At 47.3% G+C, this 22,455-nt stretch overlaps 1 protein-coding gene across 1 annotated transcript in view; it reads right to left on the minus strand.

The window, feature by feature from the left end:
- SGIP1 (SH3GL interacting endocytic adaptor 1) overlaps positions 1 to 22,455 on the minus strand; it is a gene marked incomplete at both ends in the record, with an annotated part of 56,629 nt that overhangs the window by 28,499 nt on the left and 5,675 nt on the right. Inside the window, 6 exons of the mRNA XM_082314302.1 lie at positions 1,754 to 1,929; positions 2,920 to 2,974; positions 3,561 to 3,617; positions 4,808 to 4,885; positions 6,324 to 6,348; positions 8,926 to 8,989. Coding sequence (XP_082170428.1) covers positions 1,754 to 1,929; positions 2,920 to 2,974; positions 3,561 to 3,617; positions 4,808 to 4,885; positions 6,324 to 6,348; positions 8,926 to 8,989 — 455 coding nt within the window. The remainder of the gene's footprint in view (positions 1 to 1,753; positions 1,930 to 2,919; positions 2,975 to 3,560; positions 3,618 to 4,807; positions 4,886 to 6,323; positions 6,349 to 8,925; positions 8,990 to 22,455) is intronic.

The following is a 22,455-nucleotide window of genomic DNA, read 5'->3' on the forward strand; positions in this document are numbered from 1 at the left end:
AATTATATCTAGCAAAATACACGTTTTGTGGGGCTTTGTTTCCCTGGAAAAGGAGAGGTGCAGAAGAACTGCTGGCCACATCAGCCTAATCCTTGTATGTTGGTGCAAAATTATGCAAGTGTTTCATCAATAAGAATAAATATAATCAAGGAACTTTGGACTGCTAGGACTTGAGTGTAATCGTTTGATAATTTCTTAATAGTTCTTTATTTATTGCTGGAGACAACATTGCTTTATATTTTTTGGCTAGATTCTCTGAAATCCTTACACTGAAGGCTGCAGTACAGAATCAGTAAGTGGCTACTCCCCACCTCTGCCACAGCTGAGCCAGAGCCACCAGCTACACCCCGTGACGGGTGGGTGCCCTGCAGTGCCCAGAGCAGCAAACCCCTGTGGCAGCGGCCTGCTGCCAGCAAGGGATACAGAAATAAAAGCCAGAAGGGAAGGAGAATACACCAAATATAGACTTGGCCCCTTAAATAAATTCTTAGTGCTTTCCCTATCCCATTTTTAAAATGTTGCACTATTTTCTCTCCTCCCAAAATAACGTTGTCTCCTACACTATACGCATATACACGTGTGCACCAAACTGCTGGGGTCATTGCTTTGGAAAATCAAAATTAGCTTGGTTTCGCAATAAGAAATTCTGGGGTTTTTTTTCCCTCTCTTGATCAAAATTATCCACCTATTTGGCAAATAATTGCCAGTCTCCAACACCACCACCCCCTTTTTTGCTGAATTTTGGTGGGGAGTTTTTGGTGGTGGTGGTTTTGTTGTTTCCTCCCCCTCCTTTTTTTTTTTCTCCCCCCCTTTTTTTTGTGCTTCCCAAAACTGCCAACTGCAGTTTCTAACTCTTCAATGCTAACAGCCAGAAACTCCCTGGTCACAGGGCAAAAAGCATCCAGAAGTGCATGTCGCTAAAAGGGACCAAGGATCAGAGGGAGGCAGAGCTGTGCCAGAGGGACTTGGTATTTCCAAGGACAGTGACTTGTCCCAGAAGCTTTCATTAAAATTGGTGACATTGTGTTGGTTTGGAAAGAAGAAATAAAACACAGTAATTTTATTTCCTCTTCGCTTAGAGTTTGAGACTCATTCACACTTCAGATACATGCTAATTATAAACCATAGAAAGCTTCATCTGAAAAGACACTATAAGCCCACACTAAAGCCCACTGAAAGACAAAAATCAAATCTTTTCACGGCTGAACAGATTGGGATGAGACGACAGAAATCTTGACAAGCCTTAGGAAAACCTGAGGGTGATGGTATTTATACCCGGAGGGACTAAAGAGAGACAACCTTTCCTTCCAGGGACCCCAAATTCACCCCCAAGGTGAGAAATGTCCCTCTAACATCCCATAGTAGAAGTGTGGAAAACCCACAGATGCTTTCCCTGTCCCGGGAATCAGGGCAAGACACATCTGATTTATGTCCTGAATAATGATCACATTGAAAAATGAGGAAAAAGGGGAAAAATAAGGGAATAGTATATTCTGATCTCAGTTGCTCTGTTTTATGAGCAGGAAAGGGAATTTTTGAGACATTTTGAACTGGAAACATCACTACAACACATCAGAGATCTCCTTGCAGTCACATTATTGCCTCTATATAGATGAGACACTATAAATAAGGACACAAACGCAAACATAACCATTGGCACCTAAGGAAGAGCCCCCTGCCCACTCAGGATGAGCCCTGCAGAGCACCACTGCTTTAGCAGCCAGGGGAAGAAATGGAAACACCGAGGACTCACCACAGGGGACGGAGAAAGTGCAATGTTGCCTATCGACGCCTTCAGCTCGTCCACTGTCGCCGCGCTCTTCAGGATGTCTTTAGCCTGCAAAGGCTTGATCTTAATGTTGAACTTCTTGTGCGCCTCCTCTTCCTCTTCGGATTCACTCGAGGAGTAGAAGTGCTTTCCTTTGGTAGGTAGAGCACAGTTAAAGAAGATTTCCTTCTGCTGTGAGGGCAGAGCCTTGGCATTCAAAGGCTCAAGCCTCCCTGAAGAGTGGGAATTAGGTGTTCTGGAAATGCTTATTCCGAACGCCCTAGGGCAGGACCAGTGTGCAGGGGCAAATCCTCCTGCCGTGCCTGTCACTGCTGTGATGTTTCACTGCTTTATCCATGTGCGGGCAGAGGACGTGGGAACTGGTGCTCACAGTGATAAAGCCAGCCCTGGTTTAGCCCAGCAGCTATTTGAATCAGTGCCTGGGTTTCCTCCCCATCGTGACTGCACTGGCCCATCACCCACAGAAAGCCAGCATTTTTCAGCAGTGGCAGAGGAAGAAATTCTGCTTTTCCTCTTACCCTCCTCCAGCTGCAACGAGGAGGCTTAAAACCTGCTGCCAGCCTATGAACTCAGCACATGCATGGGCTCTGGCCATCAACATCTCCTCGCCCCTTAGCAGGGCATGCTATGGGAGCTGCAAACTGATCTTTGCTCATTTTGCTTCTACTGCCATGCAGATCATTTCTGCCCTGAAACAGCATTCATCCATGCAGATCACTTCTGCCCTGACAAAGCACCACATGGCCGGCACCCACACACAGCCCTGCAGGTGCACCCACCGCAGATGGGATGGGGCGTCACAGTCTCCATGGGGCACCCCACTGCAGTGCTCCCCGCGATGCTCACACCTCCTCATCTTCATTTCATAGCAGTGGATCAAAGGCAATTAAAACCACCTTCTGCTCTACTGCCTCAGGTAATTCCCTCTGGGAGCCAATTTTAGCTGTGGAGTGACAGCTCAAAAGGAAAACAAAAGGGGGGAAATAAATAAATAAATATTAAATAATAATAGTAGTAATAATAATAATAGTAGTAGTAATAATAATAATAAATAGTCAGTGGCCTGCCTGTGAACCCCAGCTCATCTTACAGTTTGTAAACTAAGAGGCAAAGCCAACAATAAAGGATATAGCCTGGTTCCTCAGGTCGGATGCTGTATCCCTCCTCATCAAGCTCAGGTGAATTCTGAATAGGGCACAAAAAACCCAAAAGAATTAGGAATGCTAATTCTGTTCCTGGAAAGCTGGAGCAGCTCTTTCCTCCCACGGGAGGCGATGTCCAGCAAAAGCCTGCACTGCTCCAGCCCACTGGTGGCCCCTGGGGCTGCACAGAGCAAATGGCACCCATGCTGTGGCACGGCACCCACTGGGGCATCTAGCAGGGGCTGAGCACCCAGCCTCGCTGCAGATCAATTTTTGCAGTGCTCAGTTTTCACAGGTAAGATTTTGTAACGCTCAATTTTCGCGGAAAGTTTTTTGCAATGCTTGGTTGCAACCCAGGGTTTTCTCTGGGTAACTGCAACACCCTACAGGCACGGGCAACGCTCTCCTCACCTGCAGGGTGTTGGGCATTGGCGCCAGCCCGTTTCTGGGCAGTTTTATACTATTTAATTAAGATGCAGGTACGAAATATGTATCTGGACACAACTAACACCTGGACATCACCCAAAATGGCCACCCAGAAAGCCTAAACGGTGGCATAGGAGCGCAGCCCAGGTCCCCTGTCAGAAGCCGCATGGGTGGACGGCAGGGAGGCTCCTTTGGACACTTACATATCTGTCCCAGTCGATCTCCGCATAAAATCCATTCGGGGCTCCATTCGTTTTCTTCTGCAACACATCAGAAAACAAAATTTCCGAGTTTTAAATTAAGGAAACAAGAACACAGCATACCTTATATGTGTGCACTGACACAGCTGGGATGCTGCTGAGTATTGCTGCAGGTGCCTGCGCAGGCAATACGGAGAGCCGCTCTGCACGTGCACATCAGCGATACACAACAGCATTTCCCATTTCTGGAAGGTCTTCCATTCCAGAGAGCTAAAAGGCTTTTTTTGAACATTCATTAGCTGAATGTATAATATTTCTTAAGAAAGAGAAATTAAATGGCTATTTCTCTGCGTGTTGGGGTGTTCCAGCCCATGGGGAGAGCTGGCAGCAGCAAGGGCTTCCGATGCCCATCGAGCACAGGTGGCACTGCCATTTATTGGGAGGTAAACACCTTCCCCAGAACACACTGAAAGGAGGATACTGTTTCTGTTATTCAGTAGCCAAACCACCCGCAGAGCAAGCCGGGTGTCATTGCTTCACTGTGCGGTGAAGCTGGGTTGCAGCAGTGAGAGGAGTCCGGGCTAACCCAGCTGGGATGCGGCATTAATGCACGTCACGACACACCAACAAACACACACACAGGTTATTGCTGCTTCGGACTGAGGAGGGTCTGCTTTGGAAGGAGGCTTTGGGCATCCATCGCCTGTGAGACCCTTTGCTGGTCAGCTCTGGGCATCCAAAAAATCCCCAAAGCTCCCACTGGCCACCGCAGCCAGCCAGCAGTGCTGCAAGGCCAGCTCGGGGACTGAAGTTAGGCTGGGTTCTCTATGTTGGGCACCTAAATTAGATAATCTGGTTCCCTTCAGCTGCCAGAGGTAGCCCCCCCGCCTCAGCACCCTGCCAAGGGTCTAATGCAATACACCGTCCTGGGGTAGCAGGAGCACAGGGGCTGGATCAGGCCACCAGCACCCGTGCCCTCCATGTTTCACCCGACGGTCCTCACGATGCTGCCCAAGAACGGAGCAGCCTCATTAGAGGTACAAGGGTGAAAAATCAGACTCTCAATGCAGTGATGTGGGACTTCTGCTTTTCCCCCAGTCCATTTGTATTTAACCCATTTCTATTCAACTCATACATCCACCTGACTCAACCTAAATGGTATTTTCCTATATTCTGGATTTCAAAACAAAAATTACTCACTGTTTTTAACAACCCTTTTGTAGCTGTAAACCAAGCTCTGTTTTCCTTACCGAATTTTTTTTTCCTCCTTCACGCACACTCTCGGGTTTGCTATTGCAAGGTGGCTCATTGGGATGAGGGCTGGGCTGCTGGAAGGGATTGGGGTTTGGCAGAAAAAGGGTTAAAGTATCGGGTGGTGGTTGTTTTTTTTTGTTTGTTTGTTTTTTTTTTTTTTAAACACACAAAAATAAGTTACAAGGAATCAGCAAACACACTGCACAGTTTTATAAGAAAAGGAGGGCTCAGCTGTGGCTCCATTAGGAGTAAGCGTAGTTTTTACTGGGGGCAGGTAACGGGGCTCTATTCAGCAGTCAGAGGATTTGCCTCTTGGCCACTCCAGTGGCTGCAAATGTTATGGTGAGAACATGTTGTAGGAGCAAGATGTCTCCATCCTCCAATTCCCCCGCCCTGCACCAACACATTCAGTGGCTTCATTACACCCTCCTAAAAACTGCATTTCTGCATCCTTCAGCTTGCTGGGGCACTGGAGATCCTGTCCTGCCCTGCCCTGCCCCAAGCTTAAACAGCAAGCCACCTGGAAAATCAAGAATAGGAGCCTGATTGAGAGGGCACCCAAGCTCACCCAAGGTACCTGTGCCCATGCCTGGCAAGAAAAGGCTGTCCACAGCACTTGTGCCGGTGAAGGGAACTGCTCTGGGCTGCTCCTTGCATTTCATTTATTTGTTACTGCTGAATAGAGCCTTGGTTAAAGCACTACCCAAGCTGCAGACTTTTTTTTTTTAATTGCTATTTCTTAACAAGTAGCTTACGAACACAGGGTGAGCCCAAAGCCAAGGATCTTGGGTCAGATGTGAAAAAAAGTGATCTCTCTAAAGGAGCAATTTGGCACCCCAATTTTTGTATGGCTTTGTAAAAGACACCCCAGCACTGCTCTCCCTGCTGAGCCTCACAAGGGGGTCTCATTTTTATTTGAAGGTGAGCTTCTGACATCTGAATTTGCTCAAGAAATAACGACCATCAGAGTCCCAGTCTGAGCCCAACATACTTATTTGGAAACTTGAAATCAAATGGCTAAAGGAGACGTGGTCCATCTACTACCCAGATCTAGCAGGGGCATTTCTATATAACACCATAAATAAAAGCAGCAATAATTCAAAGACAAGTATCTCCTTATTTTCAGTTTAATATAGAAAATAAAAATAGGTATTGGAAACACCTGTTCTGGCAATTTTCCCTTAACTCATTATACAGCAAATCTGACCCAAGCCAATTAGTGGGAGTAGAAACAAGGATGCGGAGCCAGGGGTTTTAGCAGGACACCTGGTCCCTCTGCCCACGGCGCTCGTCAGGTGTTTCTGTATTGTTATTTTCTTTACTCTAATTTTGTAGAAAACCTGGAATATGTCATTATTTTAAACAGATTGCTTCTTATGGAAATTTATTTTCTATATTAAACAGAAAGGAAGAGACAGTTCACAAAATGCTGATGGTGGCTGATGGAGGAATTAGCATTTAAGGGGCCACAGCAGGAGAGGAAAGCAGGACCAGGGTCCATGAAATACTTACGATGCCGTCCCTGTCTGGTGACCCTCTGCAAAGAACAGAAACGCAGCCATGTTAGCTCCCAAACTGCACCGTCCCCTGATTAACTTGTGGAAATGGTTTTCTTGACAAATCCATAGCAGCAATGATTTTAATTATGAAATTGTCAGCAAATTTGAATTACCTGCCATACGCTCCTCGTGAAACCCACACAACGGTCTCAGTACCATTGCTCTCACGTTATCAGAGGACAAATTTTATATTTATTAGTAAATAAAGTGCTCCTGCCAATGATCTCACTCTCCCAGCTGAGGAGGTGGGCTGGCTCCTCCTTGCACCCGCCCCACAGCCCTTCCCTTGGTGTGCATCCTCTTGGAGACAAAAATTACACATAGAGTAATTTAGAGACTTTTCTTCTGCCAGAAGCCCAGTCATTTCTCTTATGAATGGATTTGAAAACTGATGAGACTCCTTAGGGATCCTAATCCCCAGCCGCTTATGGGATTTGGACCTCGGTCACAGCACACGGCATGGCAGGCTCAGCAGCCATATTTAAATGCTGTCTAAGGATGCTAAGTTATTTAGTGAAAAGACAAATATGTTTATGAAAACCAGACGTGCTCCTCCACCTCCCACATGCTCCCGAGTTTTATGCATTGACAGAGATTTGCCACAAATTAACGACTGATTCAGGGCATCATCAAAACTCTGCAGGGAGCTGCTGCCCATCCGACTCCAGTTTAACAGAGGGTAACGCATTCCCTCTGTTGAGGGAGTATGAAGTATGAACTTCTCCAATTCATACACATCTGCCTCCCATCTCTCCTATCTTGCATTTAATCTCTTTGCTCAAATATTTCTGAAATTTTTTGGAAGTAGCAAAGATCCCTCCTGGTTCCCCTACGTGCAGGCAATGTCACCTCCTGCTCATCTCCCCAAAGCCCAGCCAGAAATAGTTGCGGAGACCCCCAGTCGGTGGAGGGAAGGGGGTGGCAGGTCCTTCACCACTGCGCTGCATCCCACACATCCTGCATCTCCCCAGAAGCCAGGCAGCAGCTCCAGAGACCCCACACCGTGGTGCCCACCACCAGGTCCTGGGGGTGCAGTGGCCCAGCTGTGGCCGGGGATGACCAGAGGGTTTGTCTGAACCTACCACCCCTCGCTGCTCCTCCCGGCCCCGTGCCAGCTGCCGATGGGGGATTTGGAGAGCATTCAAAGCCATTCGGGGTGATGACCGTGATGCGACCTCGCGACATGCTAATCACTGCTGCTTGCTAATTGCAGCATCTCCCCCACAGTGGCCTTTCCATGAGCTTGTTACCATCACGAATGCCCTAGGATTCATTAGCTCTGTGTGCCACCAGCTTCCTCAGCCTCTAGGAAGAGCAGGCTGCTGCAAGCAAGTGTGGAAATCACGGTGCTGGCTAAAGGCAGGACCTCCATTGATTTTCCGTGAGCAGAAGAGGAAGATGCGAAGCAGCCTGTTTCCTGCCCATCCTTCTGATAAATTATAAATGAAGCCATACGTAGCTGGAGCAGGAGTTCCTGGCTGTCCCGCAGCCTGCATGGCTGGTGGATGGACAGCCACCATTCCTGGTGACAAGCCCCCCTCTGCCAGCAGGACAACAGCTCAGTGCTGCACAGCCCTCTTGGGATACATTCCATGTCTCCCCCATATTTTGGGGCCCCTTTTTGCAGTGGGCAAAGCCCTGCAGGTGCTGGTACAGCCGAGCTTGCCGTGGCCCTGGGAGCATGGCCAGAACCGGCCATGGCATGGTGAAACCTCACCAACGGCTGCTGAGATATAAAATAGCTCAGGAAAACAAATTTAAAAAAAAAAAAAGAAAAAAACCCACAGGGTTTCTGCTGTGCCAGACATTAAGCACCCGGATGATGCTGCCAGTGCAGGAGCGGGGCTCCCTGCTGCCTTTCACCTGTTCCGTCCCCAGCACACGGGCTGAACAGGCTCATTTGCCACACTGCTTTGGGACATCCCTCCCAAAGCCACATCAGTGGCAGCAGAGAGCCCTCCCTGGGCTGGGCTCGACGCCCTGCCAGTGGTTATGCACAGCATCCCCCACCAGATGTGGGGGAAACCCCCGCCAGATGTTTTCCCAGGAAGCAAAAGCATCTCTTACAGCAAAGCCAAAGGAGCACGTGCTCCACAAGCTCCATGCACTCTCGCCATCCCGAGCCTGCCCCAACCACACAGCTCTACAGCCCTTCACTCCACCGACGGCCTCACTGCCTGCACAGGCATCTGTTTAAATTGAATTTGCATCTAAATATCTAAGCAGACGGGCAAATCAGTAGTTTGGGCAGAGATTAATCTGCTGAAACTCCCAGAGGAGTAATTTTCTTGTGATCACTGCTAACTGTCACTGTAAATTGCAAACACGTGGAGAACCGGCTTTATTATCTCTGCAGCGCCACTGAGAAAATACCTTATTTCTTGGCCACTGGATGTACAACAGGAAACAGCTTAAATGTATTTGCTATTACAAGACTTGATCCAAGGATGACAAATGTCTACAATGCACCTACTTCCTTCCTGTCCTGACACACCGGCGTCAACTTCTCCCCAGCATCATTGTATATTAACATGGTTTATATCTCATTGACTTACGTGGAATCAGTATCCTTTTCTTTCTTGCGTATACCAAAGGCCTTCCTTGTACGTTTTTTCAATCCTGTGGATAGAAGAAATATAAATAAGAATGCAATATTAATATCATGCTTCTAATAAATCCTGCAAAATGTTCCTTATTCCCTTGTCAGCTGTAATTCATAAATAAGGTTAAAAAAGAAAGACCCAAACCCAAGAAACTGCCAGCAGGACTTTGCAGGTGGTGTACACATTTGCTTATGCCTTTTATTTGTTCACTTAGCACTTATTAACTTGATCTCAGTGTGTGCGACTACATATTTCACAGTTAATATTTCTAAGCGTACTGTCTTAATTATACACTCTTTTGCTGTGCTGCATGTGGGTACTAAGGCACAGTGGGGAAACCCTCTTTGGTGCAAAAAAACAACCGAACAAAAAAAAAAAAAAAACCCAAAACCACAGTTTAAACCACGAGGCTGGTTATTTTCTGCACTGACTCTTGATCTGCACAGTGCTTAAAACCATGCCTGGCACCAACGATGCTGGAGCTGGCTGGGAAGCAGGAAGCCCCGGGAGCCATGGAGCCCATCAGGGCAGTGGCCACCGCCACACCACTTTTAAAAACAGAGGGAGGAGAGTGGGTTTCTGCAGGTTTCTCCCTCTTTTCCAGCCTAAGAGCTATCCACAAGAGGGATTTTTAATAACCGCTTGCAGCAAGCACACCAAGGCAGGCATTTGGAGCATTTTAAGCTAGCACGTTTCACTTGGCTGGCTGCTTTTCACGCAGATAATTTTCTGCTGGCAGTGGCCATCCAGCCCGACCACCGAGACCTGGCTGCGGCTGGAAGCTGCTCTCGTGCTGGGTGCTGCCAGGCACACTCGTCATATAATCACTGCCAGCAGCACAATAGCAATTAACTTGGGTCAGGGTGCAATTTAGAAGTCCTGGTGGCCGAAGTAGCCAATATGAACCACGGCCCTTGAGCACAGAACAGCCATTTTTGGCCTCTTCGTTTTGGAGCCCCTAGGAGTTTTGCTTTGGTCTGGAAGTCACCCAAATGTGAAGCACCATGGGTCAGACACAGCAGACACAGCTGCAAGGATGCAGCAATGGTCTGGAGCAGCAAATGCAACAGATCACACTGATGCAACGAGCTGGCCCGCAGCAAACAACCTTATCAAGTGTTCAGGAACCACAGAAGGTCCCTGCTCGACAGCAGCTCCTTCCCCAAAACCTCACGGAAAGCAGAGCCGAGCCGTTGCCCAGCAAATAGGGACCATCATTAACCACAGCCCAGGGCCTGCTGGCAGGGACGGAGGGGAGGAGAGGCAGGTCTGGCAGCACCCATGCTGCCCTGCTGCCTCCTTGCTGGGTGCCGAGCCAGCCCTGCAGGGCGCTCCACCAAGAAGCCATGGGCACCTGCACAGAGTCCAGTTGTGTGGCAAGGAGACAGCTATGGTGTGAATCTGCAGGAAAGATGAACACGCTGCCATTAGGAGTCCTGTTAACCACCCCTGGGCCTGCACAGCCCCACTGCTGCAAGGCTTCCTCTCCCCAATGCAGCGTGCAATGATTTTCAAAGGTGCAGACAAGGCTCAGCGGCATAAACCAGGGTTATCACGACTGGGACACAGCTCACGGAATGTGTGCCATACCAGAAGCACACACCTATACTTGTGCTAAAACCTGCTTTCTTGAAAAATACTATCTAGGATTCAATGAAAAAACCTCAAGCTTCTACCCTGAGGGATGTGCTCTTTCAGTCAAATCTCCTGTAGCTCCCCTGAAATCAGCTCTGGACACCCCAGGAACACAGGAGCACTCGTCCCTGGAGCTATGTGTCCCAGCACAGTTTGTTTGACTGATGCTTTTCGGGGAGACTGGGTTTCTTTGGTCTGCCTCCTGCTTTGAACATGCCCTTGAATTGAAATTATTTTCCATTTTCCCAGGAACATCCTACTCTTCTGGGCATTGACTGAAGCATGCAACAAGCACACAAATGCTAGCTTTCTGCAGCACATCAAAAAATCGATGGATTTAAATTATATTATCAAAATACATGTGGGATGCTTCAGGCTTTCGATACCCTATGGCTGGGTGGTTTTTCAGGCCAATACTAGGACTAAGCCAGCCAGGGTAGGACCAGGAGAGGCTCCAGCAGGTCTCCTTGGTATTGCTCATAGAGCTTTTAGGTTGGACATTTCCCCCCATGAAATGGGAAATAAAGGGACTGCTCCTGAAAAAATCACACCCAGCGCACTTCCCTAGTCTGCCCAAAGCAAGCCTTACATGGTCAGGGATGAAGGAATCACTTATGGGATCCCGTACACCCCCAGCCTATGGGATCCATACACTCCCAGCTGCTAAGGGCAGCACAAGCAGCTGGGAGCGATGTTGAACTCCACAGGTTCATCCTGCAGCCTTGGGCAGACAGCTTTGTTTTTACTACGTCTTGCCTTTCAGCTTTCCTACAATTTCTTCAAGACTCAATTGAGTTATTAATAACTGAGGAAGGTTTCCTTTGATCGCACCCCCTAGAATAACTTCATTTTCCAAACTCAAAGTAGAACGGGGAGGGCCAAAAACCCTAGAAATGAGTTGTTGTTTAGTCTTATCTGAAGAAGCACCCGATTTGGCTAAATTTTGTAATGAAGCCTTCTGCTCAGTTATATAATAGGCCCACCATCTGCTTAAAATGGTAATGATTGAGGGGAAAAGGGGATATTTAGAAAAGGCAGAACAAAAATGAAAGCTTCCTTTGGAGACGGTTGTCAAGAGCCGTCGGGAGCTGAACCCCATCGCCCACACTGGGGCCAGGCACTGGCTGCTTGTCCCCTGACAGTGACACCAGAGAGGTCCACAGTTTGGTGGGGGACAACGTGGTGATTTTCCAGGACAGCTCTGCTTTCAGGTGGCTGCAGCTCAGAGGAGCTCATGCCTCTCTTGGCATGGTCAACCCCAGCCCAGAGAGCTGTTAAAAGTACCCTGTCTGATGGTGCAGGGACAGAGCTGAGGGTGGTACATGAAAGGGCACTGCACACTCTGGTCCTCAAGTCTCATTTCAGTGGGTTTTAGGAACTGAAGCACCATCAAACCAGTCCTGGCAAGAGTCATCCTTACAAAAAAGTAATAAGACCTTGTCCACAGAGTGAATGATAGATGGAAACACTACAGGTTCAGGGAATCCTCACAGGACAAGACAGATTTACTGCTGGAAGAGAAAAGGTGATGGTAAGTGGGAGAGAAAGCAGAGAAGAGGCAGTGAGGCAGCAGAAAGATAGGCACGAAAGAATAAAATAGAGCATATCCATGCATCAAGGCATCAAGGGATGGCTCAGAGCAGGGAGGAGCTGAAATCACCACTTGGGTGATGCTCTCTAAAGCAGCACCTAGCATGGAGATCAAATCCCACCTCTCCTCATCAAGGAGCACTGGGTACCAGATCCAAACCACTCTCCAGTGGGAAGACGTGGAGAGCTGCATTGCTCTGTGCTGGCAGCGCTGGGTGACACCAGCACGAAGGGCTGCATGTGTCACCTGAAGACACAGCCCACTCCTTCAGCTGTCCCCACCCTGTGCCCAGCACTGCTGGGGACACCTGGGCAAGACACCCAGCTGTTCCTTGCTCCTCCAGACCCCTTCCCTTGCAGGTCTCCAGAGGCAAGGATTTTCTAAAGCCCTGAGGCACCCCACCTCGCTGCACAGGTCGTACGTGGCACACTGGGAACACGTCTCCTTTGACCCATACCAACTCTGCCCAGTAGTGTCACAGCCTTCAGCCACCAAAAACCCATTGGCTACAGGGCTACCAGAGGTGTCGGAAAACTGGGAATGAGGTCCCAGGCCCCATAAGTGACAGAGTGATAAAGATGGGTGTGATGCGGTACTGGGCTAATGGCAGCACCAGAGAGGAAGGGTTTAAAACCCTGCAACTATTGCCATCCTAGCCCTCTCCCCATCCATTCACCCCAGGGACTTCCTACCTTACTCATAGGAGGAACGTTAATGCGCTCAAGTACGTAACACTAATAATTACAGAAGCTCCTACCTACATTCCTGAAACCTTCTCCCTTTTGTCACATCCAAAATACAAGGAAAGACACACCTCTGCAGGCTGCGCAGCACTGTGGAGCAGGCAGCATGTCTCTGTCTTAATCTCAGCTTAAATCCGTGCTTTGAGGTGGACAAAGGTCACAACAAAGCTCGAGCTTTACTGCTGGTTTCATAGCACCAGGGAAGGGGGGCAGGCGTGCCTTCCCACCAACAGCTACTGCATTCCTCACCACTCTTTTAAAGATTAAGAGCTGATTTCATTCTGCACAGTTATTATGTGGCTAAAGCAGAGGTGGGCTGTCCCTGATCTCCAAGCAGGAAAGGCCATGCATTACCCTCACTAGCAGTTTAGTTTAGGCTCTTTGAAGGGGCACAGTAACACCAGTATGAGCCCCCAACACATCGAGCCATCACAAGCATAAGCTGGAGAAAACACCAGCAATGTCAGCACCAAATACCGCACCCGTGCGTCCTGCTCAAGGACCAGCATGACACCCTTCTTGTGGATGGATGTATTTGACATCTCTGCTGTCTCCTTCAGCAGGTTTTCCTCAATGAGCCTCATGCACAACAGCCCAGAGTCATTCATGTGGTATTACCTGCATGGCAGCGAGAATGCCTAAAACTACATCAATAGCCACAAAACCAGTCTTGCCCGCGGAGGACTAACATGGGGAAAGCCACCGGCCCCTCCAAGGTACAACAACTTCACATGCTGCAATTAGTGCTCAAGCCAAATGGCTTCAAATGCTCTTACTCAAAGACTCAGAGTAGCCACAAGCCAAGGCTGAACTAATCATCGTGTGCCAGGGATCTCATTCCCAACACAAATGGCTCTCCGAATCAGGGGCATTATTCACCTTTTATTTACTATTATCCATTTTTTTTCCTGGTATACCTAAGAATTGGCATCTGAGAAATACGAATTAGTATTTAACACTATGGAGATTTCTGAGCTTTATTCTTAAAAACTATGAACATCTTGTTTTCTATACTGAAGACTTAACACCTCTACAAGAAAAGGAACCCTGTTCTCCCAAACCAAGTCCCTCATCCTCCGTCCCCAGGCAATGAGAGCAGCTGCTGCTTCTGAACCCCAAATATCAAGGGGGGTCCCTGGAGGAAAAGCTACTCACTCAGAGGATGGGCCTCATAAAAGCAACATGCCTCTTAAAATGGAGAGGACATCAATGAGACTATCTGTGCCTTAAATGCTCTTTTGTGATGACTAAAGAAAAAAATTACTGAAATTAGTTCAACTTAGTCTGTGCAAAAAATGACCAAAGTACCTGTAGGGACAGGGGGAAGAAGGCAGAAGGGGGAGAAATAGGGAGGCCAGAAATAATCACTATTACATTTCCTTTTTTCTTTGTCTTGGTGGTGTGGATTTTTTTTTGCATGCAGCTTGGAGCTGGATTTGAGCAATCCCCTTTTCCCACTGCACACAAACCTGTGCGTGCTCTTACTGAATTACCTCACTGGGTCTGAAGACGTGGAAGCCTGCTGCTGTTTCATAGCCAAAGGACTTTGTATTTGGTGTTGGCTTGCTTTACTGAAGAAATAATAATCCTCTCTTTGCTCAGCAAAACAAAACCGAAGACAAAACAAAACTACACAAATCCTCTGAGTCATATCCAGAGGAAAAAGCCAAATGGTAAATTAAAGTTTAAGAAGCTAGGGTGTAACCACATCAAGCCCCAACTAAATAATGCGAACAGCAGCATCCCAAACGCTTTTTGTGGGTCAGCCCAGAAGAAGTTTCCCCTGCTATGACACAGCAGCAGCCTGCACCTACCTCGGGCTCAAGTGCTGCACCGATGACATTTTACATGAAAATGGGCATGTTTGGTCCATTGCAAAAACCAGGGATTCTCAACTGCCATGGCCTCAGTAGCAGAAAAGTCAAGTCTCAGTAACTATGCTGTTTCAGTCCATGTTATTTTTGGGTTTGCCCACCTCATACGTAATTAAATTAGTATACATCTTCATAACATTTAAAATGCTCTACCTAAACCAACCTTTGCATTAAAGCTCATTACCAGCCTTTCAGCAGGCTTAATAATGCGGTGAGGAACTGAGCCCTCCGCATACTGCCTTGATACAGTCATTAATATTTTAACCGCCTTCATTTACAAGTCTAATTGCAGACGTTACTCTGGAGAAGAGAGGATCGACCATCAGAAGCAGCAGTCGGGCAGCGATGGCACCATTCGTGTTGGCAGCCTGAGGGGGCTCCTCCTGCAGCAACTGGGCCATGGCCAGGGTTACAACATGCGTCCTTCAGGAGTCAAGGTCTTCTGCTGCTCCCCCTGCCTCCCCTGGTGTCATTGCAGGCACCAGGCTCCAGCCACAAACCCATCACCATTAAAGGTCATCGCAGGCAACTAACAACACACAGTTGCCTACACTGTTACCTGCCTTCTTTCCTAATTTAAAGTGCTGCATCTCAGCTACCTCTGTAGACCAACTTTTAGTAAAGATTCACTTTTTAACCTATTTAAACCCATATAATTTTGTCCTTGGAAAGTGCTCACACCAGTCTCCAGCCCAGGCAAGGCTGCAGGCTTCGCCAGGCTCCTGGTATTGCAAATAGCTTTGCATTTGCTCTGCTGTGGTCTCCCTCTTTTCCCCCTTGTCGAGGGTATTTATTTCTAGCATTATCCTCCCATCCTCTGTGCAAAGTGACATAAATAATGCATGCCGGGTCTTTTTACCAAATGTCTGTCTTCTCAGTCAATAAATTACCCTTCTTATCCCCATGAGGAAATAATTTTAAAACCCCTCTCTATTTCAAGTCGACTGGTTGTTCATTTTCCCCTTTAATTCTCAAGGTTTCCTTTTCCTAGCAGGGCTAAATTACACTATTTTATACTTTCTGACAACACACTCTCCAACTCCTTGTCCCCAGCAAGCACTGTGGTTCACTGCTCTCCCCCAGCCTCTCCTATGGGTCTGCTGGGGCTGTCCTGCTCAAGCACTTTGCTCCACCAGCCAAGATGTCCCATCCTTCACAGCACAGGGACATCCTCCAGGACCATAGCTCCCAGGAAACACATACCGAAGATACTCCTACCAATTAAACAAACAAACAAAAAAAATCAAAAAACCAACAACCAAACAAGCAAAACCACCACCACCAAACCTCCCAAAAAAACCAATGCATTTCTTACAGCTCAACTCCTCTTGTACCAAAAAAAAAAAAAAAAAAAAGAAAAAAAAAAAGAAATAACCCAGAACTTCTTTCAAAGAGGAATCTGTCCTGAGGCCAGATCAGAGTATTTTGCTTCAAATCAACTACAACTGGACAAAGCCCTGATGAAGGAGGAAGGTGCCATGGCAGCAGCTCAGGGAGCAGGAACAGTTCCCAGGCTTTAATAGCACCAGGTAAAGTAGTTTTTGTCTCAAGTCCCACCAACGGAAGCCACCACCCCCAGCTCGGGGAGGGGACCACCACCAGACCCTTAGAGATTGGGCCAAGGGGCAGCTGTGCTTCCCAGCAAGAACACAAATTCCCAGTGTGATGCACATTTGACTTGTGAACAAGCCTTGATTTCAAATGAGAAGGTTTACCTAGAATTGAAGATTTTTGATAATGATAATTTTGATTGATATTTGACTGTTGGGGGTCTAGAAACCAGCTGCTCCCTGGGATAAGGACTAGACTTAGTACTCTCCCTGCACAAGCAAAGTCTATATTTTAACCAATCAGCAAATTTATTTTTCTGAAAATTTGCTGGAAAGCCCCTTGAAAAAGGCTGAGGAGTCACCCGCAGGAGCTTACTTGCTTTGCTACCTCAAAATACATAAAAAGTAATTTTTAAAACAAACAGTTGATGCCCCTTCTGAAGACGTGCAGTGCTGTATTGCACATCCAGGTCTGCCCAGTGGCTGCGTGATCTCACTGTACTTCATATTTCATCCCAGTAAACCAATAGTTTCCAGTGCAAACTGTCACTAAACCACTACATTTAGCTTTGCCATGGGGGGCTAACAAAGCCATCTTTGATAACAAGCTAGTCAGGCATTAAAGGTCCTTACTGTCTACCTATGTGAATTTACTCTACCCTGTTACACCTCCAAGTTATTGAAAAAAATGGTCTGGTTAGCAAAGTCCCACAGACACGTATTACAATCTTCCACCTGCTTACAACAGTTTCTCCCTGGTAGAAAGTGAAAAAAATGAGGACAAAGGGATGGTGGTCTCACTGCCGCTCTCTGCTGGAGTTCAACACTGTTGCCTTATTGCCTGTGGCTTTCAGGAAAGGCAATACTTGAAAACAAAAGTATGCGACAACAGCTGTGGATTTGGGTTTTGGTTTTTTTTCTTCTAAATAAAAATAAATGCTGAGAAGTTTGCTCCTTATCAGAAATTTTAGCTGGAAGACATTGAAGGACTAACAGTGTTTGGGAGCCTAAAATAAGATCAAAAATAAGTCTGAATAAAATAAAACATCCCAAGTTAATGCTCTGGGATCATTTTCTCCTACAGCAGGAGTGGCTGCTCCTGGCTCAAGGTCCCAGGCTGTTGAGCCTTGTAAGTAGTGCGGTTTTGAGATGTGGTACACACCACCTTTCACTGAGGCGGTCCAGTGACAGTGCTCTTGTTATCATCAAGGAAATCAAAGGCTTTGTACTAAAAACAAGCCCCCCCCCCCCCCCCCCCCCCCCCATCAGGCAGGGACGTGTTGAAGAGGAGCAGAGAGGTGGAATCACACCTGGGCTCGGTCCTGCTCAGCTGCTGTGCCCAACCCCACCACCCAACACTTCTGGAGCGACCCCAGAGCTGGCACACGGCTGATGGGACAGCAATCAGGGCAGCTGAAAGGCTGAAGAAAGAGATGGGCACCTGCAGAAGCTTCGTCTATTCAGCACAGCACCAAAACCACGTCGGGAGCAGCTGCATTGAGGTCCAAGCATCTACCCCGGGAATGGAAACGTGGTGATGAAGGGATCTGTGCTCCAATGGACAGAGGTAATACAGGATCCTGTGGCTGATTCAGAAATACAGTCACGTTTTCAACCGTGAGGGTAATTAAGTCTCTGAACAGGTTGTGGTGAACTCTGCCTAAGGAGTTTTTGAATTAACATTCAACACCTTTCTAAAAATACATATCCTATTTCAGCTACTAGATGTGAAGAACTTGGAGAAAGCCCTGTGGCCAAGTGACCACCTCTGGGTTTGTGGCTACTGACACACCTGTCCTGCCTGCCCTGGAGCAGCAGCCCCCATACCAGGCTCTGCTCCTGCCCTGGAGCAGCAAGCATCCACTCCATGTACCCAGAGGGGTTTGGGCTCCCAGGACCTTCACATCTTTCCCCTTCCCTTTGGTCTGCACAGTTTTCCATTTGCAATCCTCCCAAATACTCATCGCAGCAGTTGGAGTCAGGAGTTCAAATGGCTGAGAAATAGCACAGCCCTTTAGCTGAAACCCCTGCTTGGCATGCGCTCATTGTGGTGAGGGGGTGTGCACCGGCTTATTTAAATGTACCCGAGATTAAACCTGTGACTGGGCATTAGACTGGCCCCTTTGCTTTGCAGGCACAATTCAGTTCAGATAACCTGTGCCTGCAGTGCAGGGTGAGACCCCAGCCTTTAACTGCAGCTCCAGCACACAGGAATACACCCTGAGCCATGGAGATATATTTATATTACATATATATTTATATATACATGTGCTCTCCCCATGGCAAGGCACATTGCAAAAATCAGCATCACTGCAGCTGGGTGCAGCAAGGAGCCCAAACGTTTCCATCTCATTGCACGGATGCTCAGCAAACCCACACCCAGCTCTCCTCCCATGCAGCAGGGCTGCCCCACTCACAGCAAGCCCCAGCCCCAAAGCAAAGCTCGGGGACCAGGCCAGCACCTATAGGCTATCATTAAAATAAAGGGCAGCATCAGCAGGATGCATCACAACACACAGGACATCAATTCATTTTTCTTCTTCAATGGAGCTGAGCATTTAAAGACTATTTAACATCAGAAGAAAGCAAATTGTTGCTCATAGGTTATTCACCAACCTCAGTAAAGCAGCTGCAGGAATTGTTCACTGCCTGCTTTCCCCAGAGATTAGATTTTTAATATCAACTTTCAGAGACCCCAGGTGCACGGCAACTGAGGGACGCAGGACGCAAATTTCTCCACCAATATTGTCAGTAAATTAAATCTGGATACAGTTGTGGCTTTCATTCACAGCTGGCACACACACAAAAACACCAGATGCATTTCTAAAGGTTGCTGTGCTACTTAAGAAGTTGTCCAGGACAGGATCTCCCTCCCAAATGACACTCAGATTTCTATTTTTAGGGGGCTTTTGGTTTATTGGGAACAGGAGATGAGGTGCTCCCACATGTCTCACCTAGCACCGAGCAGATGCAGGAGGGCATTGGGCTCATTGGTAGGGCAGCTCCTTGCAGGGAGTGCATCCAGGGGACACCCATGCACATTATATCCCCCATGCTGGTATTTCCTCTGGCCCATCCCCCCCCCCCCAAAAAAAAAAAGAAAAATCAGACTGCAAACCTCTCCTTTTCTTTGCAAGGCTTTGCCATTACATCTGCTCCTTGGCTGGAGCCATGGCCAACAGCAGGTCCCATCTCACAGCCTTGTTTTAAAAGGCATCTCCGTAAAACCCATTGCCTCCATGCACACCACAGACTCCCAGCAACTACTTTGACAATTTTCTATAAAACACACACCAATTTTGCAGTCATACTGTTTATGCAAAACATAAGGACTTATTAAAACCCAGCAAAATCCTTGCCTAGGCATGACACTAAGAAACAGCCTTCCATCCACCCCATGACTCGATCAAGGCCACCCCGCTGCAGCTGACATCTGTGTGGTCCTCCGTGACTTCCCACTCCCGGTTTCCCAGGTGGAGAAGAGGACACACAGGCTGGCAGGGTGGGTTTGTCACCTGCATGACATGGGAGCCACTTCCTTGGCGACAAGGCAGAACTCCGGGCGAGCTGCCAGGGAAAAGCGTCACTTGCTCTCAATTCGGTCATCCAAAAAAAATTTGCAATAGTCACATTTGCATATGGTGAAGATTTACACCCAAAATAAAGCGTGACGAGACACTTCTTTCCAGTTCTTTTAACTGTCCTGTTCCTCCCACGGTCTGCTGTCAAACAAATACCTTGATTTCAAAGCAGTGATTAATTGTAGCAACAGTGTAACTAACAATAAGAGCAGGAGACCTGACCCAAAGAAAGGCTTCATTTCCAGGCAGCATTTGACAAAACTGACAGAGCTTCTTCCACCCATCTGTCTCCCCGCAGAGGAACTGTGTGGCGTGAAGGAGCTCAAGGTCCCCAGGTGAAAGGAGCCAGGTAAACATGAAGCATAAATGATCTTAATAATAACTTATATAGGCTTATTTCGCATCTTCTGCGCCAACGTCAAAACCAGGCTAAACCCCTGCAAAACTCCAATAAATCATATTAAAAATTAAGTCCCCTTTTGACATTTGTAAGGGCACCTTAAGAGGGACCTAAAAGTGCCCCGGATGAGTGCATCATCAGGCATATTTACCAAAGCCACCAGCTCTAAGCTAACTCCACCAGTAACGAGGTGACTACAGAGCTGTTTTCAGCAGCATTGCATTTATTAATTTATTTGCTGACAGAAAAATACTTGGAGAAGATTATTTTTAATCATGCTGCTCTCAGCAATAGTGAATAATAAAAAAAAGCCCTTCAAGAAGCACACAGATTTGGGTCTGCATCCAACCACTGACCACCACAAGCCTGGTCCCAAGGACAGGGTTCAGATCTTTAAGGAAGATTTTCATATAGATTTTTTTTTTTTTGTACTGTCTCATCATACCCAAGTTTGTTTTCATTTTTGGCTGATACAAAAGCTTCTGCTTAAGCCATCAAAAAACTCATCCAGGCTGATGTTTTAGGCACGAGCTTGTTCTTGAAGCTGATGCTGTCTGTAACAGGAGCAGGGCACAGGATACAGCCTGTCTCACCTGCACCCACCAGGCAATAGGTGTGATGCTGGGTGATATTTTAAGGGAAGCACAAAATAAGTAAATGCCCACTGACATGCACACATGCATTTAAAAGCCTGACACCCATTTATTATTAATTGGCTCTAATAACAACGTGCATCTTTAATGATTTCTATAGATCCAACTTTAGAAAACCCATATATTTGTGGGGCTGTATGAAATCCTCCAGGCATCCAAACCAGCAGCTGCAGCTGGGTGATGAGGGCAGGCTGCAAAACCTGCCCACAGCATCACTGCGGCTCCCGACCTCCTCGGCTCAACCTATCCCAAACCTCCCTGAAAGATTACTTCCACACATCCTACGCATGATGACATTAATTTAAAGTTGATGTTTTGAATTCCCTGCAACACGTAGGTGGAGAATTTTAAGGTTTTTTTTTTTTCTCAATAACTTTCCTAAAAAAGACCCCAAAACTACACACACAAAAAAAGTCATCATTTAAATGCAAAGAAAGATCTGCCAAAGTCAGGGTTGCTTTTCCAAGGCTGGGATGGGTAAGAAATGGCTCCCAGATAATGTGGGCTGCAAAGTATGATTTTCCAGTCCTGGTACCTCACTGCTTTCAAACGATACTATCATTGTCAGCACTAATCCAATGTAAATAGGGATGGGGTAGGGAATTTCCCCTTCCCATCGCTGCAGGGAATCTCACTAGTGTGGAGAGGAGATGGGGGTTTGTAGGACAGGGTAGGAGCTCCGTGCTTGTCCCAAAGGACAGCCCCAAAATCCCACGCCTCTGGCTCCCAGGAAAGCACATGCACCCCGGGCAGTTGTGCTGGCACCAGCAGCTGCCTGGTGACCATCTATGAAATTAAAAAACACCGAAAACTAAACTGAAAACTAAAATACATCATTCTGTGATGCTGTAAGTGCAAAAGAACAGTAGCTGTAACTACTGCAAGCCTTACTCCTCTTTCATTCACACAGATAAAGCAAAAAACCTTCAAAAGCCCCCAGAAACATCAGCCTACAACTGAACTTCTATTAAAAACAAATAGCTGAGGCTATTCAATAGCTGGCAAGGCAAACAGGGCTACACTTTGTACTACTGCATTGCACATGAACAACGGACTCCGCTAACAAACAAACTTCACATCAGTCAGGTGTTCGCCTTTTTCCTACTGAACCTCTAGAAACTCAAATATACTGTCTTAAAGTTCAAAAAGGGCTATACAGGGCCAACACAGAAAATGGGAATGCTACCACATGTGAGCTTTGCTCGCAGCCCAGGCAGGGAGGCAGCCAGCATCATACCTCCATTGACTTTCCAAAGAGAGATGGATTTTTAGTGAAAGTCTCTCTAACCAGAGCAAGTTTTGGCCACGAAAATAGTTTAAAGTCACTGGTTTGGGAAGGAGCTCTACCTTCTCCTTCCTGCTTTTCCTTCCATGTTGTCCCCTCTCTGATCCCGGTGGTGGGTTGGGATCCCCAGCACAAGTGCTGGGTAAATCACATTTTATACCACCTACAGC

This window comes from Platalea leucorodia (genome assembly GCF_965183815.1).
Source record: "Platalea leucorodia genome assembly, chromosome: 5".
NCBI lineage: Eukaryota > Metazoa > Chordata > Aves > Pelecaniformes > Threskiornithidae > Platalea > Platalea leucorodia.